Source organism: Pseudozyma flocculosa, assembly GCF_000417875.1.
Source record: "Pseudozyma flocculosa PF-1 unplaced genomic scaffold scaffold00023, whole genome shotgun sequence".
Classification (NCBI taxonomy): domain Eukaryota; kingdom Fungi; phylum Basidiomycota; class Ustilaginomycetes; order Ustilaginales; family Ustilaginaceae; genus Pseudozyma; species Pseudozyma flocculosa.
This window is the reverse complement of record NW_006920891.1, coordinates 432,172-444,207: the sequence shown is the minus strand read 5'-3', so window position 1 is coordinate 444,207 and position 12,036 is coordinate 432,172. Positions and strand designations below refer to the sequence as shown.

Below are 12,036 nucleotides of genomic sequence, written 5' to 3'. Positions count from 1 at the left end.
ACGTCCTCCTGGAGCATGCCGAACCTCTCGTCGTCACGGGGATCGGTGCTGCAGAGGGAGCCGATCCTCAGTCCTGTGGCGAATACCAGTTGCACCAGGGCCATCCTCTGCAGGATCGCCTCGGTAGCCCCTCCGCTGACGAGGGATCTCCTCATGTCCTGGAGAATCAGGCTGACCCTCAGTCTGTTGCAGCAATCATCATCATCAGTATTGTCTTGCAGCTACAGGGTTGAAGTCAAACAAGCAGCATGATCATGCAGTTTTTGTTTCAGGCTCAGAAGCTTGTCCACCAGACTCATTGCAGCAAGCAGCACAGACCCTCATACAGCAGCCGCCATGCACAGGACATCAGCGACCTTCCAAGCCTTGAAGGGGCAGACATGTCATCGATTGAGCAATGCAGCAGTCTACATGGCACGACAAGAGTGACAATGTCTGTGATTTACGCTGCGGTCGAAGCGCCCGACCATTGCAGCAGAGCGCCACAGCCCTGCTGGAAAGAGAGTGCCAATCGATGCCGGGAGGGCAGGGGGACAGCCTATGCTCGCCCTGTCGAGCAGGCACCGCAATGTCACAGGTTGAGGGAGACGCGGGCCCATGTCATCGACACGGACGCTCAGATCACCACGGGTCGATACCGACGAGCTCGGCGGGCGTGTGCGAAGTGGCCGCCTCGCTCTGGAGCCAAGGGGGCATGTCAAAGTCGCGGCCACGCTTGCCGTCCGACCACCATGACGGGGCGAGGCGGAACTTCTTCTTGGCGAGCCTGATGCTCGGCTGCGGCACATCGAGGAGCGTGTAGGTCGCCTTGCGCTTCGCGCTCGCGTCCAAGAGGCCGCCGAGAATGACACGGCGGGCCTCGAGGTTCGTCGACATGATCGTCTCAGTGCGCAGCAGGTCGCCGAGCGTCGAATCCACGTCAAAGATGGCCGCTGCGTCGAGGCCGCGCGGGTCTTGCTGAGCGCGGACGTCGTTCTTGAGCTTGGTGGACTGGTCGGTCAGCTGCGCGTGCACCCATCGGACGTGTCCCAGGTTCGCTTCGGCCTGGTCCAGACGGGCCGAGAGGATCCTGATCGTCCTCGCGCTCATCTCCCCGTCGACGAGAGCGTCGAACTTGTTCAGGATATCGGCGCACCGAGCCAGATGCTTCTGACCGAGCCGGGTGTAGGTACCGTATAGGAAGCCGTCGTCCGCATCGGCCTGTAGCCGCCTCATCCTCGACAGAAGCTGACTGTCCTCGCGCCACTCGACTCGGCCGTAGTCGTAGAGCCTGTACGCCCAGATACGGGCCTGGGCCTCGTCGTACGCGTTGTTGTGCAGGACCAGCTTGACGGTCATGGCAGAGCCGGGCCTCGGAGCTTCGATGGGACGCTCGAGTCTCTCGAAGGCGTTGCGCTCGCCTTGGCTGTACCGTTCGGCGGTCGAAGACGACGACGGGCCGCCGTGCAGCAGGCCGCTGCGTCCCGCCGAGCCTTGTCCAATGACGTCGGCGAGTTCTCCCGCAGCGTGTTCGAAAGCGTTCCCAGCGCCAGCACCCCACTCCCCGTACGAAGGGAATGGGCCGGCAGCGGAGACTGAGGCGATAAGCCCGCCGGGGCCAAGGAAGGCTAGGGCGACGGCGACGACCGTGGCAGGCCAGATCGAAGAGAGCTTCATCTTGCAGGCCTTGATCGACGGACAGTGCTTCACGAGGTGCTTTCGGTGCGTCGGTGGTGGTGATATAGCGGTTCGTGCAAGGCGTAGGATGGCCACGAATTGGCGAGAAAGGTGAGAGGAGGAGGCTACACATGTACATGCACGCTCTCTCGACCGCGCGCCTTTTATGTGCGCGCCGTCCTTGGCCGAGCCTCACGTCGCTGTTTGCACATGACGTCGTTGACTAGGCGTCGTCGGAGCAATCTCGGAGCGGACGAGAAGGACAAAGACATCACCTACATGCATGCTGGTTTGCCCCGAGCTTCGGAGCGTTGCATGCTGGGCATTGTCCCTGACCCGTTTATTCTCACTTCGGAGGATAGCAAAGTCCCACATTCACGCCGCGCCGACAACGCGTAGGGACTCGTGCGTGGCTGATGAAGCCGGCGCGGCACAAAGCAACTCGGTGAACGAGTCGTCCTTATGCGCTGACCGATCGCCGCCCGCCGGCTTCAGATCCAGATCCATATGGTGGAGACGGCCGGGGCGGATCAAGGTGCGAGCAAGTAGATGCATGGTCGGTACGGACAGGCCGGGTGACTTTAACGCGAATCATCTCGGAGCGTCCCACACGTGCGGCGTGAATCAACAATCACGGCAGCGCCGTCGGAGAGACCCGTCTCGCCCCGGCGCCGGCGATGCGGTGGGAAGCCTTCATCTCGAGCGCGACCGGTCGTGGCGGGTGCGATCGCGCTCGGAAAGGCTGCCGTAGCCAGCGAGGCTTAGGGAGCCACCGTGAGCTGGCCTCCCCTTCTCGTCGCTGCAAGACATAGAGCAAGGCCGTCGGGGACGAAGACGGATGTGGGTGAAGGGTATATAAGCATGCTCGACGGCGCCCACAAAAGGGCTCTTACACGTTTCCCGTATGCTACACCTCTTCCTATTCATCCATCGAGCCCGCTCCTGCTCTCCAGATTCTCCATCTTGCCGTGCACCGACTCTATAGGGGCTCTGGAGCACACCTTTGAGGTCTTGCTCAGTGCCTTCCACCATTCTCGCACGCTTCGCCACCGCCGCCGAGCACAAGCACCCTTACCCACGGCGTCCAGCCGCGGCGTCCCGTCCCATGCGACTTCCATGAAGGTCGGTCCGACCCGCGTCAGCCTCGCCACGCTGGCACTGTCGTTGCTCTTCTCCATCGTCCAAGGTGGCCTCGACGCCTCGGCTCGCGGCTCGCGGCTTCGATGAGTTCGGCAACTGGATCGAGGGCGCCGCACGCACTGCATCAGAGGAGCTCCAAGAACCGCTCGCCCATTCCGCTTCCTCTTCGCCGATGCACGAAGGACCTTCTTCGCCGATGCAAAAAGAACCCTCTTCGCCGCCGGAGCGACCGGAACGGCGCCAAGGGGTCCGACCTTCTCTGTAGATGCCATCTTAGAGACCGAGCGGTACGAGCGACTCTTGTCGGAACTGGCAGAGTGGAAGGCGTACACGTACGAGCCGACCTTTGATCGTCCGGAGGACAAGGAAAGACGTGCTTCCGATGGCATCTTTGACGCTCTGCGACGCTTCCAGTGGGGTCAGCAGCCGGAGTCGAATCCCTTCCCCTTCCCGCCCGCCACGTACGCTCGCATCGCGCAGATGCACCTCTCGCGTTGCAACGACCTTATCCGCACCCAGGACCGCTTCATCAACTGGGGTCTGACTGCGGAAGAGATCGAGGCGCAGATCAACGTGCACCGCGACGCGATGGTCGAGCTCGGACATGCCCAACCCGCCCACGATCATCTTCAGGCGAATTACTACCGGCTGAGCAGCTGGATTCATGGCTGGACAGATGCCAGTCTCCTCGACCTCGAGGCGGTCCTGAAGCAGCTGGAACGCGGTATCACGACGTTGGGAGCTCAGCTCGAGGCCCGCCGAGTGCTGCTCCGCGAAGCGTTCGGGGAGACCGTGTCCTACGTCCGGGAGCACCATCCAGACACGCCTGCCGATCACGTCTACATGCTCCAGGAAATCGATCAGCGCTATGTCGCAAAGGCACAGCATTACGCCCGCAACGGCCCCTACCTCCTCGAACTGGATCTGAGGCCGTACGTCATCGACCCGCCTCCCGTGCTGGCCCAGCTCAAAGCCGCTTACCCATCGCTCAATGATGCGGAGCTTGCCAACGTCGATCCGTGGAGGTTCTGGGACAGCGACACGTTGACAGCACCCGGACGCAACCCGCCTGCATCGGAGAGTAGCCACGGCCCTCGCCTGCCGCGCCGTCGTGGACCCCGCCAGTAACGTCGACGATGAGCCAAGAAGCGGCATGGCTGTGGGCACAAGCTGGACTCGCGCCGTGGCGCCCTCACGTTGTCGCCTCGCCGACTGTCGTTTCTGTCGACACGGTCTCTGCTCTGCACGCTCCCCCGCCCCCTCGCTCCCCTCGCAAGCTGCCTCACGTTCGTTGTCCGCCTCTCGTCGTTTCGCTCGCTCGCTCCTCGTACCGCGATTCGTTCCGTCCTGTCATAGCAGAAGCACTGCCCTTGTCGAAGGCCGCTGAGCTTTCAAAATTCTAGAACCGGCGCCTCGAACGCTTGCCAGGCAGGCGTACACACGTGATCCGATCAGAAGGACCTCTCGGTGCTGTCGGCGCCCATGGCCTGGGTGGCGGAGCTGCCGGAGCTGACCGTCTGGAGCATGCGGTCGACGTAGGCGGCGCCGCTCCACTTTTGGTGGGTGAGGACGTCGCAGCCGAGCTCCTTCTCCTTGCGCTGCACGAGCTCGACGTAGGCGAGCATGCCGTCGTCCTTGAAGCGCTTCGACAGCTCCCACGTCATGGCGCCCGTCGAGTGCAGGCCCGCCAGCGAGATGAGCTGGAAGACGAACCCGCTCTTGGCCAGGTCCCACACAAAGTTCTTGAGGTCCTGGTCTGCTCGGTCGAACGAGGGTCCAAAGGCAAGAGGGCGAGCGTGTCAGCGGGGGAGGAGTAACACCTCCGGGCAGGGCACGCATCGCGACGCCGACTCACCAGAGAAGCCGTGGGCGCTCCAGTTGAAGCTGGGGCTGAGGTTGTAGACGAGCCACTTGCCGGGGAAGTCTTCGTGGATCCTGCCGGCGAAGCCCTGCGCCTGCTTGAGGTCCGGCGTCTTGGTCTCGAGCCAGAGCATGTCTGCAAAGGGGGCAAACACCTTGACGCGCTTGACGGCCGCCTCGATGCCGCCCTTGAAGTGGTAGTAGCCCTCCTTTGTCCGCGGGGCGTCCCAGCACCACGTCGGCACGCCCGAGGCGCCAAAGACGGCCTCGGCAGCGTGCCTCGCCTCGTAGTTCGACACGCCGCCGGCCACCTTCTTCCTGTACTCCTCGATGCCCGACTTGTTCGAGGCGTTGTGCCGCTCGACGGCTGGGCAGAGGGCGGAGAGGTAGCATGGCGTCCTGTCAGCGCTCGCCAGCCTACGATGCCCACGTCTCTCTGGAACCGCTCGGCTCACCTTCGTTGAACGTCAGCAGCTCGCACTTGTCCATCCACTCCTTTTCCGCTGCGTCGACCTGCGGGCCCATTGCGCCCTCGGCCTCCTTCTGCGCGAGGGTCTCTGCGAGGCTCTTTGTGCCGGCGGGCAGGTTGTAGGCGCCCTTGATGAACTCGTGGTCGCGGGCGTCGATGCTCGACGAGATGAGCTTGGCCGACTCGGAGTCGGTGCGGGCAATGACGAGGTTCGAGGCGCCCAGGATGTCCCAGGCGAAGCGGGTCGAGGTGAGGCGGTTGACGTGCTCCGAGGTGGGGACGAGGACCTTGCCGGCCTGGTGGCCGCACTTTTTCCCGCCGTGCAGCTGGTCCTCGAGGTGGATGGCGGCGGCGCCGTGCTCGGCAAAGAGCTTGGCCAGCTTGAAGACGGTGCTCAGGCCGCCGTGGCCGGTGTCGGCATCGGCGACAATGGGGCGGAGGTAGTCGACCCAGGGCGTGTTGGCCTTCTGCTCGGGCGTGAGCTGGCAGCGCTCGTCCCAGTGCTTTCGGTCGTGGTGCTGCTGGGCCTTGAAGAGGCGCTGGACCTGGTTGGGGACGGTGGTGTAAGGGTAGTCTGCGAGGTCCGGGCCGACCTCGTTGTTGCAGGTGGTGAGGACGGAGCTGGCGGCCCAGCCCGAGACGTAGACGACCTCCTGGTTGTAGGCCATCTGCGACTGCTGGACGGGGTCGATGGCGCCCATGGTGTGCACGGGGGTGCCCTGTGCTGCGTGGTGGGAGAGGGTGGCGAAGAGCTTGTCGGCCATGAGGGACGAGGCCGGGGGCTGGACGGGGAGGGAGCCACGCTTGGAGACGACGGCCTCTGGGCCATAGGGGCGCTTGATGCCCTTGAAGCGCGGGCTGTCGAACCACTGCTGCACCTGGTCGCATGCCGCCTTGAAGTCGGCCGCCTCCTCTTGGGCGCTGGGGGCCCGCGTGCGCAGGGGCTGCGGGGGCGGGTTGAGCGAGGTTGCGGCGGTGGACGACGAGGACGAGCTCATCCTGACTGCGCCGAGCGACGAGGCTGCTGTGCGGGGGAGGAGGGCGGCGGTGGCTGCTCGAGATGCGAGCCTCGTTGCCACGGCGGACGACTGAGGGACGACGGCGACACGGGGACTGAGCCTGGCGGCGATACGACGCGAGGCCATGCTGTGAGAGTGGCGAGCAGGAGGAGGAGGAGGAGGAGAGAAGGCCGCTGGCGGTGGTGGTGGTGCGCTGCGAGCTAAAAGGGCGAGGCGAAACCAAGGATGCGCAACTGCTCTTGTAGGTGTGCGAGTGTGGCAATCTACGGGCTTATGGTGGTGGTGATGGAGTCGAGGAAAGCAAGGCGGTCGGGATGTCCGGGGGTAAGAGGGGGCACCGCCGAGAAGAAAGCTCCAAGGCGGGGGAAAGGGTTGGGGGCCCAGGCGCGGCAGCCGCCCTGAACCGCGCCCGCGTGAAATGGCCAGAGGCAGGCGGGCAGGCCCCTCCTGGCAGCCTTGGCCCGCCGGGCGAGGCGGCGACTGGGCGACCCTCGATTGTGGAGAAAGGCGCCGAGTTATCGGAGGCGACGGCTTTGCGGTCGGAGAGGCCGGCCGGCCGGCGCTCCCGGCGTCCATCGGCAGCCTCCGGTCGGCAGCTCCCGATGGGCGGTGCAACGGTGCCACGCCCCATCGGCTCGGCCGGGTGGGGGCGTGGCAGCTGGCCAGGCCTGCCTCCACCCGTCTTCTCTTTGCTGGCCGCGGGAAGAAATCCGCTCGGCTTGGCTTGAGGCCTTGCACCTCTCTCGCTGTTGGTCTCGCTGGGTACGTTGCCGCTACCTTCCTCGACCCTATCCCGCCCTGCCTGGCCAGTCACGACCCCGTCCTTTGGCCCTTTGCCTTGGCTTCGGCCTGCCAGCCCGCCTTTGCCTCAACTCCCCGCCCATCTTCACAGCCACCCTCATCGCCACCGCCATCACCATGGCGCCGCGCAAAAAGAACCCCGCCATCAAGTCGAGCGGATCCACATCCTCCAAGGCCGCCCCGCTCCCAGACTGGGTGAAAGGAAACGCCCCCAAACCACCACCCTCCTACACGAAAGCAGGAAGGGAGGCAGCTGCCGCAGCAGCCGCTGCAAAGTCGACGTCGACACCACCGCCAGGGAAAACCAGCGCCGCCGCGTCCTCATCCACACCACCCACCGCTGCCGCCCCTGCAGATGCCAAACCCACCAGCGCAGGCCCGGCTTCCTCGGCGGCCCAACAGCAGCCACGCGAGATGCTCTTCCCGCCGGGCAGCAAGACGCCGCTCAACATGCTCTACGAGCGCATCCAGAAGCTGCCGGGCTGGGAAAAGCCCATCGTCGAACCGCGCCGCCACCCCAACGGCTACTCGTGCGTCGTCACCTTGAAAAAGGCCAACAAGCAAGACGCCTCCAACCCGCACACCGTACGCTTCGAGCCAAAGGAGCCCGGCCTCCGGCTCGACTGCCAGTCCAGCCTCGAGGCAAAGCACTGGGGCGCGACCTACGCCCTCTTCCGCATCTTCAACAACCTCTCCCTCAACCGCGCGCTGCCGCCCGGCCCGCGCGAGTACTGGCAGCAGCTCGAGGCCTACAAGAAGCAGGCACCCAGCCACCAGGACTGGATGTGGGAGGCCGATCCCTTCGACGCACAGATCAAGCGCGAGGCTGAAAAAGCCAAAAAGGAGCGGGAGCGCGAGGCGGCGCAGCAGGCCGCCGCATCCGGGCGCAACGAAATCATCAACGGCAAGCTCAACGGAACCGGCCGATCCCTCAGCAAGGCGTGGCAGGAGGCAAAGGAGGTGCGCATGGGTAGCAGCCTACGCGAGAAGGTCGAGAACACGATACGCAGGCTCATGACAGTCTTCCCCGAGGCCTGCACGGCCCCCCTCAACCTCGACGACGACGAAAGCCCGGCGGAAGGGCCATCGCGCGGCGGCGAGAGTGCAAAGCCCATCGCCGTCGATGTGGCTGGCCTCGAGAGGGAGCTGGTCTCGCTCGGCTTCCGACCGGGTCACGCCCGCAGCGCAGCCAGCTGGCTCGCATCGGCACGCAAGGCCATCGCCACCGCCGCCGCGTCGTCCTCGGCGCTCCCAGACCCGTTGCTGGCGTCGGCAGCATCGCTGGGCGACCGCGAGGCCGCCATCGAGTACCTGATGCTCTATACGCCCGAGGACGACCTGCCGACCAGCTTCAAACCGAGCAAGGCTTCGGAGAGCTTCATCACGTCCGCCTCGGCAGGTTCTGGCAGTGAAGGCCTCGCCATCACCTGGGCCATCGATCGGCTCGTCAAGGTCGGCGGCTACCCGAGAGAGGCCGTCGAGCGCGTCTTCCGGGCCATCCTGTCGGCAGAGAAGACCTCGTCGCAGCAGCTGCCCCGCCAGGCACGCGAAGGTCTCGCGCTTGATATGCTCAACCGCCAGATGGCAGGCTGGGATCAGGCGGATGTCGAGCCGCAATGGAGCTCCAGCAGCGCGCTCCGACATGCTCTCGAAGACTTCCCAGCCCTCTCTCACGACGACCAGGCCGAGATCCAGAGCAAGAGGGACGACGAGCGCATGGCAGTCGAAGCCGTGCTAGGCCCGGAAAGGATCGCGGAGCTGGCAGACAACGAGAGGACAGCGCCCGGCGAGTACGACATCTTCATCGCCGGGCCGAAGACGCACGTCGGGGGCAAGGAAGACGTTCGGCTGCGGATCAAAACTCACCCGCACGATGCCTATCCGCGGCCTTTCGAGGCGGGCAGCGGCCGCTTGATAGCCCTGCCGAGCTTTTTTGTGGCCTCCTCGACGCTGCCGTCCTATCTCCGGCTGGCCTTGACGCTCCACCTCCTAGAGGGCATCAAGGACACCGCGCAGCGTCCCGACTGGCAGGAGATGGTCATCTCCGGAGAAGGTGGCGTCGTGCTCGCCCTCGTCGAGGAGCTCGAGGTCGCTTGGATGGCCACGGTCGACGACCCGCCGCTCCTGAGCAAGGTGATGCAGCATCTCGTACCGTCAAAGTCGGTCCAGGCCTCTGCGGTGGCCACTCCCGACTCGTCGCGGCCCGGCACGCCGTCGGCCAAGCAGTCTGCCCGAGGAGCGCGTGGCGGTCCGGGCGCCAACGGCAAGAGGGGAGGGCGGGCGCTTCAGAGGTCTCCCGAGGTCGATGAGCGACTCAAGGACCAGCAGAAGAGGCTGCACGAGTCGGCCGTCTTTGCCAAGATGGGCGCCGTGCGGCGCTCGCTGCCCGCCCACGCCGCCATGGGCGACGTGCTGTCGATGATCTCTCGCAACCGGGTCATCATCATTGCCGGGGAGACGGGATGTGGCAAGACGACGCAGGTGCCGCAGTTTATCCTCGACGAGGCCATCTCGAGCGGCCAGGGCAGCGAGTGCAACATTGTCGTGACCCAGCCGCGCAGGGTCAGCGCCATGGGCGTTGCGGCCAGGGTGGCCGTGGAGCGGGGCGAGGATCTTGGCGGCAAGGCGAGCAGCGTGGCGCCCGACTCGCTCGTCGGCTATGCGATCCGTGGCGAGAGGCGGGCGAGCAAGAACTGCCGGCTGCTCTTCAGCACCACCGGTGTCCTGCTGCGAAGGCTGGGCGCCGGCGGAGACAAGGACCTCTCGGGCATCTCGCACGTCATCGTCGACGAGGTGCACGAACGCAGCGTCGACTCGGACTTTTTGCTCCTCGAGCTTCGCGAGGTGCTCAAGCGCAACCCCAAGATCAAGGTGGTGCTGATGAGTGCCACAATCAACCAAGAGACGTTCGCCGACTACTTTGCCGGCGCACCCTGCCTCGAGATCCCTGGACGCACCTTCCCCGTCACGGACCACTACCTCGAGGACATTGTGCGCGACAGCGGCTTCCGACCTTCTCCCGCCGACTCGCGGTCTTTCCGCCAGCAGGAGGGCAAGCGCGGCGAGCAGGCCGGCTCCGCCCTGCGCAGCCAGCTCGAGGACCAGGGCATGGACGAGGACCACATCCAGGCGCTCGAGGCGCTGAGCCGGTCGGAGAGGATCAACTACGACCTGGTCGGCGCGACGGCCAGGTACGTCATCGAGCGAGCCGAGAAGCAAGAGGCCGGCGGTCAGGTCGAAAGGGGCGTCGGAGGGGCCATCCTGGTCTTTTGCCCCGGTGTGGGCGAGATCCGCCAGGCGATGGACTCGATCCGGTCCGCGGTCCGAGGAGCCGTCGACATCATGCCGCTGCACGCCAACCTGTCGCCGGACGAGCAGCGGCGCGTCTTCCTGCCGCCGCGCGCCGGGCACCGCAAAATTGTTGTGTCGACCAACGTGGCCGAGACGTCGATCACGATCCCAGACATTTCGTACGTGATCGACACGGGCCGTGTCAAGGAGACGCGGTTCGAGCCAGAGTCGAGCCTGACGCGCCTGGTCGAGTGCTGGGCGTCGCGCGCGGCGTGCCGCCAGCGTCGTGGCCGAGCCGGACGTGTGCGCGCGGGCGAGTGCTTCCGGCTGTACACGAGACTGACCGAGGAGTGCAAGATGGCGCCGCAGCAGACGCCCGAGATGCGACGGGTGCCGCTCGAGAGCCTGTTCCTCGAGGTCAAGTCGATGCGCGAGGACGAGGACGTCAAGCACTACCTCGGCAAGGCCATCGATCCGCCGAGCGTGGCGTCGATGGACACGGCGCTCAAGACGCTCATCGAGGTGGGCGCGCTGCAGGCCGGCGGTGGGTTCAAGAGCCGGCTGACGCCGCTGGGACGCCACCTGGCGCAGCTGCCGCTCGACCTGCGCCTGGGCAAGCTGCTCATCCTGGGCACCGTGTTTGGCTGCCTTGGTCCGATGCTGACGGTGGCGAGCGTCATGTCGTGCAAGCCGCTGTTCAATGCGCCGTTTGACAAGCGAGCCGAGATGAGCAAGGCGCGTGCGGCGTTTGCCATGGATGGCTGCAAGAGCGACCTGCTCACCGACGCCAACGCCTGGCACCAGTGGAACCAGATGCGGATCGACAAGAGGCCCAACAGCGAGATGCGCGCCTTTTGCGAAGATGTGAGTGCGGCCAGGGCGAGCGGAGGGGGGCGCAAGCAAGGCTTGCCTCTCGCTTACGGCGCTGGCACAGACTGGCTGACCTCCATCTTCCGCTCCCGCCCCGCTGCTGCAGAACTTCCTGTCGCCCTCTACGCTGCGAGACATCCTGGCGACGCGGCACGACCTGCTCTCGCACCTGCAGGAGCTCAACTTTGTCGCCGCCGACTACAAGGCCAACGCGCCCTCGAGCGCCGCGGTGCACGCACACGACGCGCACTCGACCAACGGCGGGATGCTGCGGTCGCTCATCATGGCGGGGCTGTGGCCGTCGGTGGTGCGGATCGCGCTGCCATCGGCCAAGTTTGACCAAGGGTCGAGTGGCACGATCCAGCGCGACGCCGAGGCCAAGGCGGTCAAGTACTTTGACCCGGCCCAGGGCCGCGTGTTCCTCTTCCCCGGCAGCACGCTGTTTGAGGCCAACAGCTTTGCGTCGAGCTACCTCGCCGTGTTCAAGAGGAGCGCCACGGATGGCGGCGGTGGCAAGGGGCCGAGCGCGGCGGGCGGCAAGGTGTACCTGCGGGATGCGACCGAGTCGCCGGTGTACGCGCTGCTGCTGTTCGGCGGCCGCCTCAAGGTGCACCACTACGCCGGGGGCATCTCGATTGGGTCGGTGGATGGACCGGGCGACGCCGAGGGGTTCGTCAAGCTGCGGGCCAATGCGCGGATCGGGGTGCTGTGCGCGCAGCTGCGGCGGCTGGTGGACGCCATCCTGGCCGAGTCGGTCGAGAATCCGGGCAAGGTGCTCGAGGGCGAGGCCAAGGAGGTGGTCGAGTGTATCGTCGCCCTCGTCGAGAGGGACGGCATCTAGATGGCGGCGACCTCACAATCGATGATAGAAGAGGCAGCGCAGCAAACAGCCCAACCTCACACAGCAGCCAGGGGAAGCACGTGTGGAGG

General features: G+C 65.5%; 4 protein-coding genes across 4 annotated transcripts; 2 read left to right on the top strand and 2 right to left on the bottom strand.

The window, feature by feature from the left end:
• Nucleotides 1-621: 621 nt before the first annotated feature.
• On the bottom strand, nucleotides 622-1,656 carry PFL1_06095 (uncharacterized protein; the record flags this gene model as incomplete). The annotated part of the gene is made up of 1 exon (XM_007883633.1): nucleotides 622-1,656. The coding sequence occupies one exon, from the start codon at nucleotides 1,654-1,656 to the stop codon at nucleotides 622-624; it is 1,035 nt and encodes a 344-aa protein (XP_007881824.1).
• Nucleotides 1,657-3,276: 1,620 nt separating this feature from the next.
• On the top strand, nucleotides 3,277-3,924 carry PFL1_06094 (uncharacterized protein; the record flags this gene model as incomplete). The annotated part of the gene is made up of 1 exon (XM_007883632.1): nucleotides 3,277-3,924. One exon carries the CDS (start codon nucleotides 3,277-3,279, stop codon nucleotides 3,922-3,924), a length of 648 nt encoding a protein of 215 aa, XP_007881823.1.
• Nucleotides 3,925-4,247: 323 nt separating this feature from the next.
• Nucleotides 4,248-6,123, bottom strand: PFL1_06093 (uncharacterized protein; the record flags this gene model as incomplete). The annotated part of the gene is made up of 3 exons (XM_007883631.1): nucleotides 4,248-4,552; nucleotides 4,652-5,023; nucleotides 5,112-6,123. The coding sequence occupies 3 exons, from the start codon at nucleotides 6,121-6,123 to the stop codon at nucleotides 4,248-4,250; spliced, it is 1,689 nt and encodes a 562-aa protein (XP_007881822.1).
• Nucleotides 6,124-7,062: 939 nt separating this feature from the next.
• Nucleotides 7,063-11,947, top strand: PFL1_06092 (uncharacterized protein; the record flags this gene model as incomplete). The annotated part of the gene is made up of 2 exons (XM_007883630.1): nucleotides 7,063-11,100; nucleotides 11,213-11,947. The coding sequence occupies 2 exons, from the start codon at nucleotides 7,063-7,065 to the stop codon at nucleotides 11,945-11,947; spliced, it is 4,773 nt and encodes a 1,590-aa protein (XP_007881821.1).
• Nucleotides 11,948-12,036: the final 89 nt, after the last annotated feature.